Here is a 19,840-nt window from a genome sequence, read left to right on the forward strand (position 1 = left end):
GCGCCCCATTAGTTTTGAAAATTTCGCGAGGATTCGTGAACCGGCGCCAAAGTTATTCAAAATAGAATTTTGAGATTTCCTATGGAAACATGGTCCTAACTATAACTATCTACTGGCGACCGCCAGTAGATAATATATATATATATATAGGTGTGTATATTTGGATGCATTATAGTTACCTGTGAAATACTTACATTTTCATTGTTTTATCATGCGTGGTAAACTATATGTGTTTTGAAAAATAAATATGTTTATTAATATGTATTTTGTATACACATATACATATATGCATGTATGAGTGTATAGATTTTTACATATATATATATTTAAAATACATATTTATTTGAATTAATCATGTATAGATATATATATTATATATATATATATATAAAATAAAATTAATGAATATTACTATGTATATATATATATATATATATATTTCTTTTAACAACCCCAACCCTTACCCCAAATCCACCCTAAAAATGTCCTTACCACCCAAAACACCAAACCCACCCTAAGCCCTAAAAAGTTCCTTACCACCCAAAGACCCAACATTAAGTCTAAAAATTCCCTTACCTCCCAAGAACCCAAACGCACCCTAAACCCTAAAAGTTCCCTTGACACTCAAAAACCCAAACCCACCCTAAATTCTAAAAACTTCCCTTACCACCTAAAAAAATAAAGTACACCCAAAATCCTAAAAATTCCCTTACCAACCAAAAGACCAAACCCACCTTAACCCTAAAAATTCCCTTACCACCAAAAACACCAAACCACCCTAAGCCCTGAAAAATCTCTTACTACCCAAAAACCCAAACCCACCTTAATCCCTACAAATTCCCTTGCCACCCAAAAACTCAAACCCTCCCTAAACCCTACAAATTCCCTTACCACCTAAAAACCCAAACATGCCCAAAATCCTAAAATTTTAATTACCACCCAAAACTGACCCTAATACCTCCCTTGCCACCCAAAACCCCAAACCCACCCTAAATCTTAAAACTTCCCTTGCCACCCAAAAAACCATACTCACCCTGAAAATACCCATGCCTCAAAAAAACCCATACCCACACTAAATCCTAAAAATTCCCTTGCCACCCAAAATCCCATACGCTATCTAAACTGTAAAAATTCCTTTGCCATCCACAATCCCATACCCACCCTAAACCTTAATAACCCTTGCCACCCAAAAACCCAGACCCACCCTAAAAATAACCTTGCCACCCAAAAACGCACACCCAACCTAAACCCTAAAATCACCCCTGCCATGCTATACATGCATAAATATATGAGTGTGTCCAGAATCCCTGTGTAAAGCTGATTTGCTGTGGGTGAAGACCAATTTCACCAGATTACGTATGGCCGAGCGCGAAGCGGATGATCTATGTAAACCCTCTGTGAGGGCTCATGTATTGATAACCCCATCTTTTGAGTTGGCTCCTTATTTGTCAGTGGTCACTAATTCTTTTCATAGGTGGCTACTATCCAAATTCCGTTTTAATCAAATCTATATGGTGCTGCGGGACGAGAAAGATTGGTGCAAGCTCGAGGAATCGTCCCCATGCAAATGTGATGGTTTCTCTACCCAGGATAATGCCCACTTTCTGTTCTTCTGTTCTTTTTATCACGAACCTCGTACCCGATATCTAAAATCAATTTTGAAGGAGCTGGGTTTTATGCAGTACAAGCCTGCGTTGTTATACTTACAGATGTTGCTTTCCCCTGTAATCATGTTTTGCACTGCTAGCTTTTTGGCTGCATCTGTTAGATGTAAGAGATCAAGGTTAAGACTGGAATCACAGTTGAGGACAGATACTTGAATTCATGTTTATTGTAGTGTTGAGTGCAAATTGTAATGAATTTTGTGTAAATAATGCCTTTTTAACCTGCTTTTTAAATCTACCTACTGTTTAATACTGTTTTAATCTGTTTCTTAAATCATATGAACGTAAGATATTTGTTGTAGAATACTTTTATGATTTTAATTAATCGAATAAAGTGGATCTTGACTTGACTTGACTTGAGTGTGTTTATTTTTATACCAATGAATTTCTGTGATTGCATGAAGCTGGAGAGCCTGCTAAAGCACGCCTGATACATTCAAACCTGTCTGCCGTTATGTGAACTGGGGCAAAGTCTGCAAGAACTGGCTAATCATTACATTTTGTGATGTGGTAAACTGACCCTGTGAGTTGTAGCCACACAGTACCGCAGGCAAGATAATTCCCCCACGATCCTCCTTCACATCGAGATGAAATCACGATCAGCTTTTGAAATCTGTTTTTGCAGACATTGGAAAATTATTCCGTGGTAAGATCGGCGGCCTCCCGGACGCGCTAAAGTGAACAAAAACGGGACGCGGGACACTCTGGGACCTGTCGGATCTTTCTGGAGCACTCACTCATGGCAAGCGGAAAGTTCACCGGAGGTCTGGGCGACCGACTCCTGGTGTTGTTAGCCCTGCTATTTGTAACAGGTTTTCGAGGTGAAAAGATCTTGTCGGAGACAAAACGATGCGGGGATCCGGGGTGCGAAAGTAAGTTAATCACTTTTTTTTTAGACAGGTAAAGCACAATGAGACCTGATTTGTTGTCAAAGTAAAGCGGAATGACTCAGCATATACCTAAAAGCCAAGACACTGCAAGTATTTTACTGCTTGATGGGCCAGTAAATGTTTAATCTGTATACAAAAAAATCATAAGAATCAATGAAATGTAGGCGCCCAAATGTTTTCCTTAGGGGCGCTCTGCTGCCGAACTCCTGAGTACCAAGGCTGCCGGGCCTCCATTCCACCACCCTACACTCCCTGTCTCTTTGTCTCACTCGTGAAGGAGAGACAGTTGTAAATGTGGGGGCATGTAATAACATTTCCAATGGAGTATGACATTCGATTTGAGCACCTGCACTTAATTCATCATATTATGTTTGTGCAGCCCTCAGAATGTGAGCAAACAGGATATAGGGCCGCAAGGGAACTAAAATTTCTCAATTCTGGAGGAAAATCTAAATAATAAGTATATAATTCACATGTGAAATTTGATTACCACAGCAATATTAGTGTGAAGGAAATTCAACCAGTAAATTGTATTCTGTAGTTAGGGTTTCATCCAGAATTTGGAGGACTTCAATTTCCCTCCATACACTAGACTCTCATGGCCTGATTCACAAAGGTAACTTACACTTTTGAGTAATTTACACTATCGAGTAAATGTACTACTGTTCAGTATTCGCAAACTCCAGGCCTTAATTTAAAACAATATTGTAAGTTACATGCCTCTGGCTTTCTCTTGTGTGGGAGGGAGCAATGGCAGCCGCCATAAACAAAGGGTGGTGAGGCGGGTGGATAGAGGGCGGGGGGTGTAGGGGTGGGGAGGGTGTTAATAATAATAATTTAAACCTTACCTTAAGGTGCCGGCCGCCTCCTGCGCCGCGCACCCTGTTCTCTTCCTGGTCCCAGGAGCCCCTGGGATAGACTCCCCGTGCAATCCCCGCGCTGCTCTCATGCTATGAAAGTAGCACAGGATTGGCCTGGGCGTAGTGAATAGACGCTCCGCTTAGGCCAGGGAGTCTCTAGGGTTTCTCCAGCCCTGCTGCTCAATACAGCCGGGCTGGACAAACCTAAGTGCGCCTGTGTGCTTGGCTGGCCTGAGACAGCCGTCGAAACACATATGCGCACTTAGGGAGTGCACATAGCACTCCTCCTCCCATGCCCCTCCCTGCACAAGCTGGCTCAGAGCCAGTAAATGAAAAATTAAACGATGATGGAACATCATTTTTTCATTTGCTGGCTCTGAGCCAGGCAGTGAGACGACACTTCTCCGTCATTGTGAAGGAGCTGCCGCTGGGTGGGTGACGTCCCTCCCTAAACCCCTACCTGACCCTCCGTAAACCCCTCTTACTCCTCCCTAATCCCATCCCCTTTTGGAGTACGCCTGCCACTTTCAAAAGCCACTCCCCTGTATCCCACCCACATTTACTACTAAAACTTATATGTGTGCAGGGTCTGTGCAGTGGGTGAGGAAAACTCCGCTCACATTAATTGTAGGTAATTTTAGAGATGTAAACTCCGCACGTTGTTAGTGAATATCATTTTGTAAGTACATTTAGTTGTACTACAAATTTCATTGCAAAGTCAGTTTGTGAATGACGCCCTTAGACTTGAGAGGACATAGTTCTTATTTATTGTTTTGTATTCACTCTACCACCAGGTTTGCCCTGGTGATTACCACAAATGAAAAAATTGGAATGCACAGATATTTTTGCAGCAATAATAAAATCAGGGGTAAATATTCAGAGAACATTGTTAGTAAATTGTGTTTGCATCTTAGGGCCTGATTGCGAGTTTGGTGGTCCATTGGGCAGCCGAACCCGTGTTGGAGGTGCAGTGGCGGTCCCCGCACCAGCAGTCCGACCTCTGTATTACGAGTATGGCGGTCGGAGCGCTTTGGGACTGCTGCAACTGCCAGGGATCTGCGATCCCTGGCGGTGGTGCGGTGGCCGGGGGAAGCACTATGCATGGCAGTACAGCTGTGGCACCACCATGCATATTACGAGTTTTCGCACTGCCGGCCTTTTCATGGAGGTGAGCCTGCCATGAAAAGACTGCTGGTGGAGAAACAAAGGGAGGCCCTACAGAGCCCCCTGTTGCCCCTGTGCATAGGGGTGCATTTTCCCCCCTGTGTGAATGCACCCCTGTTCCCTGCATGGCATGACCTGCTCAGTCCATGCCATGCAGGAACGTTCATTACCAGTCCTACGGCAGTGCAGTTATAAGGCTCACTATGAGCCTTTAAACTGCACCACTGCAGAACTGTCACGCCGTCCGCCCACCAGACAATGAAATTGCTCGTAATCTGGTGGGTGTGATGCGGTTGGGTTTGACGGTGTGGGAGTGGGGCGGTTGCATGCCGGCCCACTCACACACAGCCAAACTCGTAATTAGGCCCTAAGTATTCTTGCACCTAGTGTTTGCACCAGTCTATTAATGAGACAAAACAGGTTGGAGTATTTGTTGGAATATGTCTGCAAATATTTCCTAACAGCCCAATATTATCAGTTTTCAGTTCACCTGTATCGTTTTCCTAACCCTAAACTACCATGTTTTTGCCTGCTGAAAATCCTCTGATTTACAGTTCCATATATTTTCGTTTATGGCATGTGGGGTTGTAGTGAATTCCCCAAAAGTGGCGACTTTACGCCAATGTTATGTGCAAGTGTACGGTTTGTAAGGCTGTTGTCAGTTCTTATGTGATCAACAGAAAAAGAGCTTACAAAAGTGCTACTGAGAGAACGTCTTGGGCTTCGCCTACATACAAGTCAATATTTTTGAGTACAGCAATTCAATGGATAGAAAATGTCTACTTTCACTGAAAAGCAATACTTGTGTTGCACTCTTTGTCTTGTAGGAGATTTTACACCAAATACAGCAGAACTGAGTTGAGTATGGTGGTAAGCTACTGATCAAGGCTAGAGGCCTGAAATGTGTATTACGAAAAGTTACATCAAAGGCGGGAACCTGACATTTTTATTGTTAAACCATATGTTACAGTCAATACGCCTTTAAGGGTGAATTGTTATTAATCCTTATTAAAGCCTGCAGACAGTATTTTTTTACATGGACTCTCAGAGATTACCATAGTAGGCAAGGGTAATGGTAGTGGTTACCTCCTCTGGCAAAGCATGGGGGTAGAATTGTTGCACTTTAATAATCCTTGGTAGGTCTTCTTAGGAGAGATATTATTTTGATTGACAGGTGTAATTGTGTGTGTGTGTGTGTGTGTGTATATATGTGTGTAATTTTAGGGCTGTATATCTGATGGTTGGCCTGTGGGATAGCTTACACTCAATACAGGTAGCCTGAAGTCGGTTGTGATGACAAGCCAATGATTAAGGCTAAAGACCTTATTAGTTCACCAGTAAAAGTTATTTCAGATGTCATACGGTTGATTTGTTTACTGTGAAAAGTTATGATGAAGACAGCAGGGCTTATTTATTTAACGTTATCAACAGAATTTGTTAAAGACAATGTTGCTTAAACAGGGTAATGTTGTATTGTTATTAAACTGTGTTACAGGCTAGATGGGCATTTTGTTTTATGGAGTCTCACACATTACGACTATAGGGAAGGGTTTTGTTATTGGTCCCCCCTCTGAGAAATCCGGGGGGTGGAAGATTTTCACAGTTAGGTGGTTTTGAGAAGGGTTGTATATTTCTTGTAAAACTGTAACATTTGCTCATATTTACAATTATATAACTGTGTGCCTGAAGTTTGCCAGCTTATACTGAATTCAGTAGGTCTGGGTTGATTATAATGGCAAGCCAATGATAAAGACTGTAGCCTGATTGGTTCATTGGTTAAAGTTATATCAGATGGCATAGATCGGATCTGTTTATTATGAAACATTTTGATAAAGGCATTAGGTGTGATTGATTTATTATGAAACGTAGATGTTGAAGCCAATAGGCCCTTTAATCTATCCTGGGGTTAAAAGATTTGCACTGTAATAATTCTAGCTAGAATCTGTTCAGATGTCCCGGCAGGTTTGTCAATCTTGTAGTATCACACACACACACACACACCCACACACACACCACATGCACATACACACCACACACACACACCACACACACACCACACACACACCTTGGAAGCAGCACCACGCGTTGACGAACATATCGAGCATGATGTGAGACTCTGAAGTTGGTTGAGTTGACCCATACATAATATGCTTTAGAGCCCTCTGACCTATCATGTTGATCGACTTTGCGTTTGATGGTCAAGAACCTGAGGCCTAAGTATTTCATTATTATTTGTGCACTGATACAGCAGAGTGACTATCTCTTGATCCTGACGAATGCCTTGAACAGTTATGTCGCCTGGGCAAAAACATGTTGATCAATAGATAGGGTATCCCTAACCCTATATTCACTTGCATTTTAATCACTATCACTTAGGCAGGAAGAATAAAATTGTTGCCCCTAAGTAGATAGTTTTTAACCCTCACTTTTTCATTACTATTTCACCACTTTGCACTCTGCCCCTCCTTACCATTTTGAGTTGGTAGATCCAATACGTGCTTTTCACTCCTGCTCCTTTCCTCTTGGGTTAAGTCGTAGCCCACACAGGGTACCTTGCGGTCCCCGTGTGTTGGAGGAACCCAATGATGAAGCATGTCACCCTCGGGTGAGTAAGGGTTTTCGTCCATAACTAGGATATGCCCAAATAGATGGTTGATTTACAGTTTTTAGTGCGCTACCCTATATTACATGTGAGAATTATTCAATTTGGAAGATATATAGGACATTAGTGTTTTTGAGGTAGCCTAGTCCTTCCTTAGACCCTTCTTTGTGTGAGTTACATACTCATTTTCAATCCCATGCAGCCACTGCCTCTAAACCAGGTGACCACCACGGAATATATTGTCCATAGTGTATCATTGTTTTACACTTGTTCTATATCAGCAGTCATGGTGACATTTTTTAACAAGAATGCACCATGTACAAGACCACTGCAAGACGGCAACCCACTATGTTTAATTGTATTTGTTATTACTAGTATATTCCAACATTTTTTAGGCTGCAGAATCTTTTCTTTTTTCTACTTTGATTCTTTTAATTTAATTTTGAATATAGTGTTGAGTTTGTGTGTATGTATTATTATGGTTGTGTAGGTGAGTGGATGTAAGAATGAGTAAGTGGGTTGATGAATTGAAGCATGAGTGCAAAGATCAGTGACAGATTCAATATATGATAACTCATTTAGTGCCTAAACCCATACAAGACTAAAGACACATTTAATTTATTTATCTGCTAGATTCATTTGATTTGCCAGTGCTTAATGTAAATGAGGCCACCGGTTGCATCTAAAAAAAAGTCTCAAGAGATTGCCTCATGGGGTGTAGGCCAATCAAAAGAGCAAAGTGCAAAAGAAAGCTAGACAGTGAACACTTCATTTGACCTCAAGTATTACTGATCAAGTTCTCATTATTGTGTATATCTACTAAGTGCAACAAGCATGGCATATGATAACTTATGGTGCAGCTACCGCAAAGTGAACCAGAGTATGCAAATCACTGAAATTCAGACCTTTGGGAACTTTCTTCCTCATAAACACTTTCGGGTATTTATTAAATAAATAGATTAAATTGGTTTGTTAATTTGGTTACGTAGACACCATTTTGAACTTCATAACTTAAAAATCAACTTATCAATCACATAATATTACAATCATTATTTAAACTACTATCAACATTTACAGACTCATGAAATATTTGAAAGTGTTTGCTGAAATAGTAAAATAACCATGTTGCAGATTTCATTAACCTCATTTTTTAGGTCTCACCTACTAACAAAGGCTGGAGCACTTCAAAGAAAGGTAAAACTGTATAAAGGTAATTAATCTGATTTGCATCAATAGCTTGTCTGCCTGGTGGTAGTACGTGAATGTGAGATAGATCTTGGAAGGTTGAAATGCATGCAGATGATGAACTTGTGGACTTTTCCCCTGTTGAAAGCAGTAAAGGTGTGTTGTGAATAGGCTTAGGAGAGATTAAGGAATAATCAGGTGTGGTGGTGAATAGTGCTTTGATCATGAGATTTTCTTTAGTAGACAAGAAGGGTCAGATCTTCAAGCTGTCGAGTAGAATGAGTCACACTTCACTGCTACACTGGCGATAAATGATGAAGGCTGTATGTCACAATATCGAGGACAGAAATACGGACCAACAGACATATAGGACCCAATTTAGAATTTGGCAGCCGGGTTACACCATCACAAAAGATATTCCGCCTACCTTATTGCAAGTGCATTATAATATGCTATGACTGCGAAACTCTAAAACAGGCTTATAGGCTCCATGATATCGACTACTACTATGTTATCAAGGTAAGAATATATAGAGAAGGACAGAGTTACTCCACATCAATTGACCCTGACAATACACTGCAAACTGCTACTGTGGAGTCAATACTTATGCAGCTCAATAATAAAGCCTTGATAATAAAAATTTGATGCTGTGACTCCCCACCTGGGGAAAAGACAGATGTCACTGACAAAGTGGACTCCTTGTTTGGAGGTAAAAAGGGTAGGTGAGATAACATGTCGGGAATGTATAATGGTCGGGCGATCCTTTTCGTCTGGGAGGAGAGAAGAATGTAATATCCAAGTGCATGCAAGCTAGATAGACATTTATAATGCCACATTAACTACTGTTACTTATGTCCATGTAAGAATCCATTGAGAGGATGCCTAGGAGATCCCCTGAATAAAACCATGATGAGTTAAATGTCACATGTAAAATTGAAGTTCAAAAGGCACTACTTCTTGGCACCAGCATTAAGATCCTATTTATAAGTGCTCTGGCAAACAAAAGTGTAAGATCGAGGGAGAAAGTGAAATGTTTCATCGTCTTTCAGTGAAATAAACCACAAGAAATACCACCAAGTGTGGGGTTTGTCTGAAGATAAAACACACCCTAGATATTGCTCAGCATAAAGACTTTCTGTGGAGGTGTCCTTGGATTGTACAGTGGGTAAGAGAGGCCCAAGGGACTCTACACATTGAGGTGGGTAAGACCAAGGTAGAATGAAGAAAGTTGAACAAGCCAAGAAGTCAGTAGTAACGAGATGGAGAGATGCTGTGCCGAGGAACACAATGGGGAGGGGAGCTGGTGGTAGGCATTTCAGAGAATGTGGCCCCTCATGTCCTTTAAGCAGCCTTTGACCTTTTGACATGTAGACACCGAATGATGACTACAGTCCAAAAGAGGGGATTTGGCTAGGGATCTAACCAACTTTAGAAGGCCAATTGACACCTCAACCCCTTGCCTTTTTATTTACCGAACATTTTGGATTCTTCCATAACAATTTAAGAATATATATATTTTTTAAAACAGATTTTATTTGTCAAATAGCACATATAGAGCAGAGCTCTGTACCCCAGAAACTTCTGTATAAGAAACATATATCATCCTGACTTTGACTGTTTACATGAGCAAAGCAAGGAAAAATGGAAAGCAATACAAATGAAAAACCAACAAAGTAACCATAATCCCACGAACCCACCCCCCATCACACTAACGTCCACCCCAGAGCAACAAATTAAAAGTAAAGGCATCGTCTGCAAAAGCATGGTCTGTCATCGCACAAAACACTATGTCCTGTATCAACAAAATAGAAAGTTAGGCCGAGTCGAGGGGCCCGCCTTCGAAACAGGCTCCAACTCCAAGCCTTGGTAGTGCGCCCATCGCTTCCAGATTTTAAAATGTTTAAGCGGGCACCCTCTTGCTGTGAAGATGGGAATCTCCAACCCCATGCAAAAGTCCAGCCAGTTCTTCCATGCAGACACTGAGGGCACCACCGGTGCCTTCCAAGCCCTAGCAATATCTCTTTTAGCCAGAGTGAACCCTAGCAGCATACAATGGCGTTTGTATATGATCCCCCCAACCCCGTCCATAACATGTAGGAGTACCAGCGTCAGCGAGCAAGGAAGATCCCAACCCAACACTTCAGAGAGGCAGGCCATAACTCCCCTCCAAAAACGTGCCAATGCAGAGCAGTGCCAGACTGTATACAGCAGATTACCCTCCTCCCACTCACATCTGAGTCACACAGGGGAAGCCACCAGACCTGCCCTCCACAGCCTAACCCTGGTGAAGTATACCCGATGAAGGTACTTGAACTGGATGAGTTGTAGACTTACGGCTATGGCAGCCCCCCACGGGGAGGCAAGGGCCTCCGTCCAGTCCTCTTCCTACAGCGGGCCCACGTCACCCTCCCAGGCCTCTGCATCGTTGGGGAGCTATGGATAACAGGGATTGGTAAATTTTTGAGATCTTGTGGTCTTGGAGATCTCGCATGAACACCTTTGCCTCAATCGGGCTAAACTCGGCTAATGACTCTAAGCCCTCCAAACTAGGGGAAATAGCATGTCTGAACTGAAGATATCAGTAGAATTTGTTTTTTGGCATATGGAAATCCTTCTGTAGATCTTGAAAGGACTTCAGGACCGGCCCCCGCATTACGTCACCCAGAGTAGAGATACCAATACTGTCCCAGCCACGAAAACCAGGTAAAGTAGCCAATTGCGGCAGTCGCCCATTGTGCCAGAGGGGAGTCTCCTGTGTCAACCTATTCCACCAGCCCATCCTCCATAGAGCCTGCCGCCAGATTTGGAATACAACCTTCGTGACAGGCCGCAAGGAGTTGCGCAGTGGTGCAGAGTATAGTATAGTGTGTAAAGAGAGATCCCCCATGCATCTCCGTTTCACAGCGTAAGCAGGGTCGGCCCTATCCCCATACCACCATTCATTTAGGACTAGCAGGTGCAAGGCCATGTAGTACGATAAGATATCCGCGGTCGCCAGCCCCCCACTGTATGTAGATTGAAAACAAGTCCGTAGGGCAACTCTGGCCACTCCACCAGCCCACAGAAACTGTCCCAGGGCCGTTTTGACCTTTCAAAACCATCTGGGAGGAATCGGAAATGGGTGATTTTGCAGATGATAGAGTACGCGGGGGAGTGAGACCATTTTAAAGCTGGCCAACCTGCCATATATAGATAATGGCATATGGGACCAAGTCCTAAAATCCTCCCGTACACGGTCCCATACTGGAGCCAGATTTCTATCCCAAGATGTGGTAGGTGAGTCCGATAAACACTCCCAAATATTTAATCCCCCCAGAAACTACCTGAACGAAGGATGCCCATGAGCCGAGACCCACCACATCCCCGAGAACCCAGAGGGTGGACTATCGAGGGTTCATTTATAAGCCAGAGGTCTCCCCAAAAATCTGCATGATGCAAAGCAGCCTCGGTCCCGTCCTGTCTAAATTGGTGAGGAAGAATAGCACATCGTCGGCGTACAGAGCAATACGATTCGACAGACCATGTGCCCATTCAAAGCCCGTCACTTGAGCGTCGATCCGCACCCAAGCGACTAAGGGTTCCATACCTAACGCGAACAGGTATGGAGACAATAGGCAACCCTGCCTGGTGCCTCGTCCAATATAAAACGTGGAGGAGATAGAGCTCGCTACGCGCACTGACGCGGTGAGGTAGGTATAGAGCAATGTCAGATAGGACAGGAAGCGAGGTCGAATATTCAGCCTGCGTAGGAGCGCAAATAGATATACCCAACTAAGGGAATCAAATGCCCTATCCATAACTGCCAGTAACAACGCTGCTCGTTCTCCTAACCCCTGAACGGCCGCAAGAGCAACATGTGCTCGACGAATATTGTGACGAGTCGCCCTCTGGGGCATAAACTCGGAAGATCGGGATGGACTAGGAAAGTGATATGAAAACGAAGTTGGTTGGCCAAGGCCTTAGCCAAAATCTTCTGATCGGGAGGTCTACCGGGCTTGTGGAACACCACCACTTCCGCGTGTCTCCAGTCTCGAGGCAAACAGCCCTGCTCCCTGGCCTCCTCCACCACTCTACGGTAATGGGGTCACAGCTGCAAAAAATATTGTTTAAAAAATTCACATGGAAAATGGCCCTGGGGCCTGTCCTGTATGCATGTCCCCTAAAGCGGCACCCAATTCTTCCTCTGTGAGTGGAAGATCCAGCTCCGCACTCGCCTCGTTGGATAAAGCCTTGGGCGGAAGGTCATCCAAGAAGCGGCCTGCATGCAAACACTCTCTGGGGGCATATAATTCTGCATAATACGTAGCAAAACTTTCCGCAATTGTAGAGGAATTCGTAAGGGACACCTCATCTGGGCCTACAACACCAGGGAGGGCCTGGGGCACAGTGTTCCCTGACACAGTCTATGGAGCAGCTTACTGGATTCATCCCCCCCACTGGTAAATCCTGCTACGGGTTGCTAACCAAGCCTGGCGGGCCTCGTCCAGCAGGAGATCTGCATAGCCTTGTTGTGCCAGCAGCAATTCTTGACGGACCTGCTTGTCCCGGCCATCCCTACTGCGGTTCTCCAGATTGATAATCTTAGCCTCAGCTTGTACAAGGAACTCCCTACGCGCTCTGCAGGCTGCCGCGCAGAAGGAAATGTCCACACCACGTATTGTGGGCTTCATTGCTTCCCATAGAGGTTCAGCCCCATCCACCAAGTCTATATTAAGTGTCATATATTGATCAATAGCACCCTCCATATGCTCCCTATAGTCATCTTTATGTAGATTCCAGGCCGAAAGGCGCCACCGAAATGGCTATCGTGCCAGGCCCACCTGCAAGGTGAGGGCCACCGGTGAGTGGTCTGATAGCCCCCATGAAAGGATATTCGCCTCTACCACCCTGTCTTCAGCCACCCCGGGGACAAATAAATAATCAAGGCGGGAATAAGAATCATGAACCTCGGAGAGATACGTGTATCACTGCGCTGTCCCGTGCAGTCGGCGCCAAGGGTCCCCCCAATCAAGCCCCATCACCACAGAGTGCAGTTTGGTAGGTTGTCGGACATCTGTAGATCCCCCGGGCCTCCAGCGGTACCTGGCCAGATCCATCATGTCATTCCAATCCCCCCCACTACGTGCGTCCTATCTTGTATATCTACCCACAGGGTCATAAGTCTCTCTACCATACCCCAGGAGAGTGGGGGGGGAGGCATAAACACACCCCAGCACCATAGTTTCTTCACCCACAGTACCCTGAAGGAACAGATATCTGCCCTGAGTATCTCCTCATGTCTTGACATGTGTGTAGGGAACCCGACGATGAATCAAGATCGCAACACCCGAGACCCCCTTACAAACCCTGCATGGGTTACCAAGAATATTATTTAATGTTTATTTTGCATCACAAAGATCACTTTAATGCTAATATCTCAGTGCAACATTATTTACATAGATGCTTCAGTTGGCATGTGCTCCAAGTTTGTTCTTCCAGCTGATGGATGTGTACCTGGAGCATAGATACCATCTAAGAATTTTCAGATATCCTTTTTTCTTTACAGTGGTGGCCTGCTAGCTCAAGACAGCTTCAATTGAAACCAGTTCAGTGAAATTCCCTTCAATAAACTGTTCCCTGGTCTGGGCTTGGAAACGTGCACAGGAAACACCATGCCTCATGTGCACTTTGTGATGTATTTCTCTCCTAAGAAGTTACTGATTTCTACAAGCAAGCCAGTCCCCACAACAGCTATGTTTTTAAAATATGTTTGATTGTTTTTTAGTTAAAATCACAAAAGGGCACACTTATAAAGTTGTGCAACATTCACCTTGGCTTTCCTTCATCATCTTAGGTTTGTCCCTCCCCTGGTGGTTTAGCTTCTTTACCTTCTTTTTTGATTGCATACCTTGTATTGTGCCCTGCTTACCTTCTGGGAACTATTTTTTGCTTTTGCTTTTTCATTCAGAACTCCATGTGAGAACATGTGCTTTGCTGCTCTCTCACAGATGCTGCTTCCCCACAGAAACCCACCCCACCCCACCCCGCTCTCCATATTGATCCTTCCTCCCAACCCAGCTGGACCATTGCTTCCCCATAGCGCCTGGTTTCTGTTGTTTTTGAATTTTTACCACCCAGTCTCCCAAATCAGCTAGTCTATTGCCTCCCCCTACTCATCTCCTCTTACAACCAGTCCTGCCCACCTGCTTCACTATTTTCCGTCCTCTCCACGACTCTTACCTTTATAAAAAATATTATTTGCAGGACCAGGTAGCTTCAATTTGTTGTCAGTTCACTCCTTTCTAATCTAAAAAACAAAAATGCCCCTTGGCACTCTTTTCATACTTTTTTAATTTATCGCTCCAACATGGGTGTCCACCATCTTGGAATAGTAAACTGAACAAAAAATGTAATTGCTTCCCTGACAAGGCACTATGACATTGTGGCCATAGTAGCATCATGGCGCAACACATACATTCCTGGAAATACACATATTTGTAGACCTCATTGTTTTATTTTTATTTTTCCAATGCTGTTTTGCATCAAAAACAGGCATTTCTTTTTTTTGCTTTTTACTGATGCACAACAACATCAACAGAAAGTACTGGCAAAGCTAAAATGCCATGTAACACCGTTGAAAGGTGAAACCTATTGGCTTTGACAATGCTTGTTGCCTAAACATCTCTGTTGCATAACCATCAGAGCATTTTCAACTTCCTAACTTTCTCAAACAAGGATACCACCAGTGCTGCATTGGGAGATTTCCACGTCATTGTGATTAGTCTTTTGGCCAGAAGAAAAGACAAGCATTGGTATAGCCAATAGGTCTTGCTTTTGGGACCTTATACGTATTTAGTTATGCAGCACAATATCCTTGGTGCAATAACATCAACTGTTGCATGGCTAAAAACGTATAAGGCCCCAAAGGCGAGACCTATTGGCTATGCCAATGCTTGTTAAATATTCTTCCAGGAACTCATCGAATTGAAATAGGTAATTTCTCCACAGTCTACAACAGATATCGCACCACAAGAGCAAGTCCAAGTACAATTTACAGATAACAGGCGTCATTTATTTACATTTTTGCATCCTTAGGAAGACTGTTTTGGCAGACTTGGTGATGGATAAAAACCCAAGCGCAGAGCACCAAAGGGACACTGTGACCTGCTAATGTCTTTGTCACCCACAATGCCAACATCCTTTGCACGTCACAGGGTATACGAGGCATTACGGGGGTTTCCCCTGCTGGCAACAAGCATTGGAAAGTTACTGATCGCCTTTGTTTAAGAACCAGTTTGGTGGCCTCAGGACCACAACCCTTGACCATTGCCCCACATTCAAACTGCAGGCATCCGAGGGCACACTCAAACATTCTTCCATTCTGTTCACTGGATTCAAAAATCACCCTTTGACAACTCTTAAAGGTATCATTTTTATTGATATTTGCACTTTTTAAAAGGGGTGAGGGGAAGACCTGGACAATACCCGAGGAGAGGAACAGGCAGACACAGAGTAAAAGTAATGTAATAGGTACATCGAAAGGCAGAGCTAGTAAGCTGTGACAATGAGCATTGTTATGAAAATATTTATTTTAAACGAATACTGAGAAAAATCCACATTCTAAGATTCATATGTAGAAAGGTCCCTGCCTCCACAGCAGCACCAGGAGCAGAATCCTGTGAACAGAACAGTTATGACGTGATAAGCAACCCTGTGTGACGTCAGGAGGCCCAGGGTACGTGCAGAGGGGAGGCCTCCGCCGCAGCTGAGGGAAAAGGAGAGACCACTGTTGGGAAAGTATGTCGGGTAGGAAGGGATCTTCTTTCAGGTTGACTGCTGGATCATTTCTGTGAATAAATAGTTTAATTGTCTTAAGAAATTGAATAATAATACCTGTGCAATGCCTGCTCCCCCTGTTAAAATGAAACACGTGGCTTCCCCCACAAAGTGATGATGTATGATGACACGTTGAAAGTCTGCACTGTGACGTGTCCTGGGCATAGAAGGATGGTAACCAGGCAGCTGCAGTGTTGCACTCAGGGACACCGGACGGAGAGGAGCTGGAGATGGGGTCAGTCAGAGGCTAAAGCTGCAAGGGCTGAGCAGTCTCCAAAATGGAAAGGGGCTGGGGTGGGTCTAAGGGTGCAAGGTAAGTGAATGAACCAACCGAAAACTGAACTGAACACTGAACTTAGAGTGGACTTGAAATTCTTACCTTCATCCTTCATTTCTCCCAGAGAGACAGAGAAAGAAAGAGAGAGGGGGGAGGAGGAGGAGAGAGAGACAGGGGAGTAGAGAGAAATATAGAGAGGAGGAGAGAGTGAGGGGGATGGAGAGAGAGAAAGAAAGAGAGAGAGAGGGGAGGAGAGAGAGAAAGAGAGAGAGAGAGGAGGAGAGAGAGCGAGACAGGGGAGGAGAGCGAGAAAGCGATAGATAAAGAAAGAGAAAGAGAGAAAGAAAGCAAGAGAAAGAAAGAGAAAGAGAGAGAGAGAGAACAAGAGAGAGAGAGAGAGAGAGACGTTTGATCGTATTTGCCAGGGATGCTTTGGTTCCTAGTCCATCCCTGAGCAGCTGCAATGGCACTGGGGCCCCACGAAGTGAGGGCCCTCTGCACCAAATTACGGAAGTATTTTACTGCTGAGAAGGACCACTATACTTAATTTCAGATAAACGAGGATATGGCGCTGCTACGTCACTGCTATTTACCCAGCGCCCCGAGCAAAGCAGAAGTAACTCGTGCTAGAATATTTATCTCTGCATCATTTAATAACGCTGTTTATCTAGCAAATGCTTCGGTTCCCAGAGAGACGGTTTTTAGTGCCCTATTAAAACGGGTCTGCGGCAACAAGGACAAGAGCGTCTGGCTGAGCCGAGACTGCCGCCAGGCTGAAGAGATGGTGACAGGATTCATGCAAAACACACAAGATGATGGACGGAATGTTGCACATTGGCAAAACATTCACCCCCAGTCACAGATCTGGGTTTAATCCATTGTTATTTTGCTCACCCCGCCACCCCAGTTCAGACATGGCCATATGAAAATCAGTCTTGACCCTGTGCCTCATGGGAACAGTCCAGTCCGAATTGCCAAGCCATGTCTTCCCTGGACCGGAATCAAGCATCCTAGGACCGGTTTCGGGGTTTCACCCCTCTTCAGCCAGGATAGCTTGAGTCCAGTGGAATAGTGAGCACGGGATCCACGTCTGGGCATACCCTTCCCACATAGGGGGAACAGCAAAACACACAAGATGATGGACGGAATGTTGCATATTGGCAAAACAGGATTCATGCGCCCGGGAACACGATGCAGGATATGTGAATGGGAAATCAATTTGTGAGCGCTGCGCGGTTTCCAGGCAACAAGGACGAGAGCGTCTGGCTGAGCCGAGACTGCCTCCAGGTTGAAGAGACGGTGACAGGATTCATGTGCCCGGGAACACGACGCAGGTCTGTGAATGGGAAATCAATCTATGAGCGCTGCGTGGTTCCCGTCTGGGCAAGTCTTCAGCAGTAACGCAGCAAGGACGCCAACCATAGGCCCAACGCAAGACGCGGCGGCGGAGGGGCGGAGGATAGATGGCGCCTGATCGGGCGCTGAAAGCTGGCGGATGCGCACGTGCATGTGTGCGTGAACGCAAGCACTAGGCCAGCAAATGCTGGGGTAGCACTTTAAAAACCGCACTACTAAATGTCTGCGCTGGCTCAGGCTAGACCTAAAAACCCATCAAATCTACTTGCCAGCTTTCTCTTAGCAGGCATAGGCCTTCTACCAAAAAAGGTAATATTCTCTCTATGTTGTAGAATCCCATAGTATATTCCAAATAATGTCCTGCCTTTCTTGGCATCTGGTACAGTCATCCTACGAAGCCAGAATATTTTACACCGACATTTTGGGGTTTACTCTAAATAGTTAAATTGTATATATTTAAAGCGGGCAGTCCTCAACACATTAGCAAGAATGATCTACCGCTTTCCTGGTCTAAATCAAAGATCATTCCCATCTTTAAACAAGAATTTGCAAAGCAATAGGTCTCGCATTTACGCGAGTTTGAGCTATTGGCATTGTAAATGACAATGCCTTTTATTTATGTTTGATTTTTAAAACATAAAAGGCACTGTCATTTACAATGCCAATAGCTTTAACTCGCGTAAATGCGGGACTTATTGCATTTCAAAAGGTTGTTAAAACCTACTCTTGTGAAGTGAAATGCTCAGCTGCCTGTCCTTTGAGAAGAAGCACAACATCCGTGCTAAGAAAAATACACCTCTGGGCTCATTTTACCAAAGTCATAATGACAGAAGGAATAAAAACACACTTCCCTCGACCAATGATGATACTGTGGGATGTGATGTTGCATGAAGTTTGACTTCATGGTAAAAAGTGACATCTCACACAAAAATGATCCTATAGTTTAAAAATAATAAGTGAATTCCTAGTTACACCGAAGGAGATAAAAGGTAGTTAATTAGTTTTCAAGGAGTAGCATAGAGGTCCTAGCTGTTACCCCAGGTCACCCCTAAATGATGTCCCTTCCATCATGCATGTATTGTCACAGAATCCTGGGTCATCAGTTCCTGAGAGGTGGAAATTCACAAAAGTGCCTATGCATCCACTCACAAGAGCCAGAGGGCCTGCAGAGTCGCTAGGAAAATCAAAGGCACCACATCTGTGTTCCCTGGTGCCTCCGAAATGTCACATGAACAGAATGTTCTCAAACCCCCTCAGACTGGAGACACTCGGGCGGAGAAGACCTCACCACCTCACGAACTCCGCCACCTTTGTTTGCAAGGACCCTGCTGGGTAAACTTAAAAATAATGTAAATAAACTGAGCACGGTGTCCCAAAAGCGGGCGCCGCGCTCAGCTGGATAAAGTTTCAAAAAATAAAATAAACGGAGCAAGGTGTCCTTGTAGCAGGGCGCCGCGCTCCACATTAAACTTTTAAAAAGTCAAATTTAAACTGAGCGCGGTGTCCCGAAAGCAGGCACCCAGCGCTCAGCATGCAAATCCAATTAAAAAAAACTGCAGACATTGTTACTATTAGTACCAATACACAAAATAGTGCTCACCCAGTAGATACAGCAGACCGGGTAACTAGCCAAGTAAAAGATCCAGCCCTTATGGGCGGTAACAAATGGCGACAAGGCGGTACCAAGGCGGGACTAACAAGCCTCATAATGAATTGGAAGGCAGCATTTTCGAAGGACAATGACACAAGCCAATGACAAATATGGGCGGAGGGTGGGCGGGGCTTCCACTGCATACCCTAATACAGCATGCCTGCGTGCTGCCGGTAGGCTCGACCTAAAAAGGGTTAGAGAGAAGACCCTTGTTGTTATTGAGGATAATTCTCAACTGACTGATAACCTGGACTAATGGCGGTCACATATTATCCAATGTACAGTACAGTTTTAGACTGGGTTTAGGAGCTGTGGATCAGGCTTTTAATTAGAATTCAATTGTTAATAAACACACAGTGGCTAATAAAGGTGCACT

The 19,840-nt window shown here is 44.2% G+C and overlaps 1 protein-coding gene across 6 annotated transcripts in view; it reads left to right on the forward strand.

The window, feature by feature from the left end:
• The first annotated feature begins 2,148 nt into the window (after positions 1-2,148).
• The window catches only part of MIA2 (MIA SH3 domain ER export factor 2), a 635,554-nt gene continuing 617,862 nt past the window's right edge, over positions 2,149-19,840 (forward strand). For 3 of the 6 annotated variants that reach the window (XM_085626929.1, XM_085626930.1, XM_085626931.1), the window contains exon 1: positions 2,149-2,536. In XM_085626929.1, coding sequence (XP_085483055.1) covers positions 2,404-2,536 — 133 coding nt within the window. In that variant the 5' untranslated portion in view covers positions 2,149-2,403. The remainder of the gene's footprint in view (positions 2,537-19,840) is intronic. The other 3 variants (XM_085626932.1, XM_085626933.1, XM_085626934.1) reach the window with 1 other exon arrangement.

This window comes from Triturus cristatus, chromosome 9, assembly GCF_964204655.1.
Source record: "Triturus cristatus chromosome 9, aTriCri1.1, whole genome shotgun sequence".
Lineage (NCBI taxonomy): Eukaryota > Metazoa > Chordata > Amphibia > Caudata > Salamandridae > Triturus > Triturus cristatus.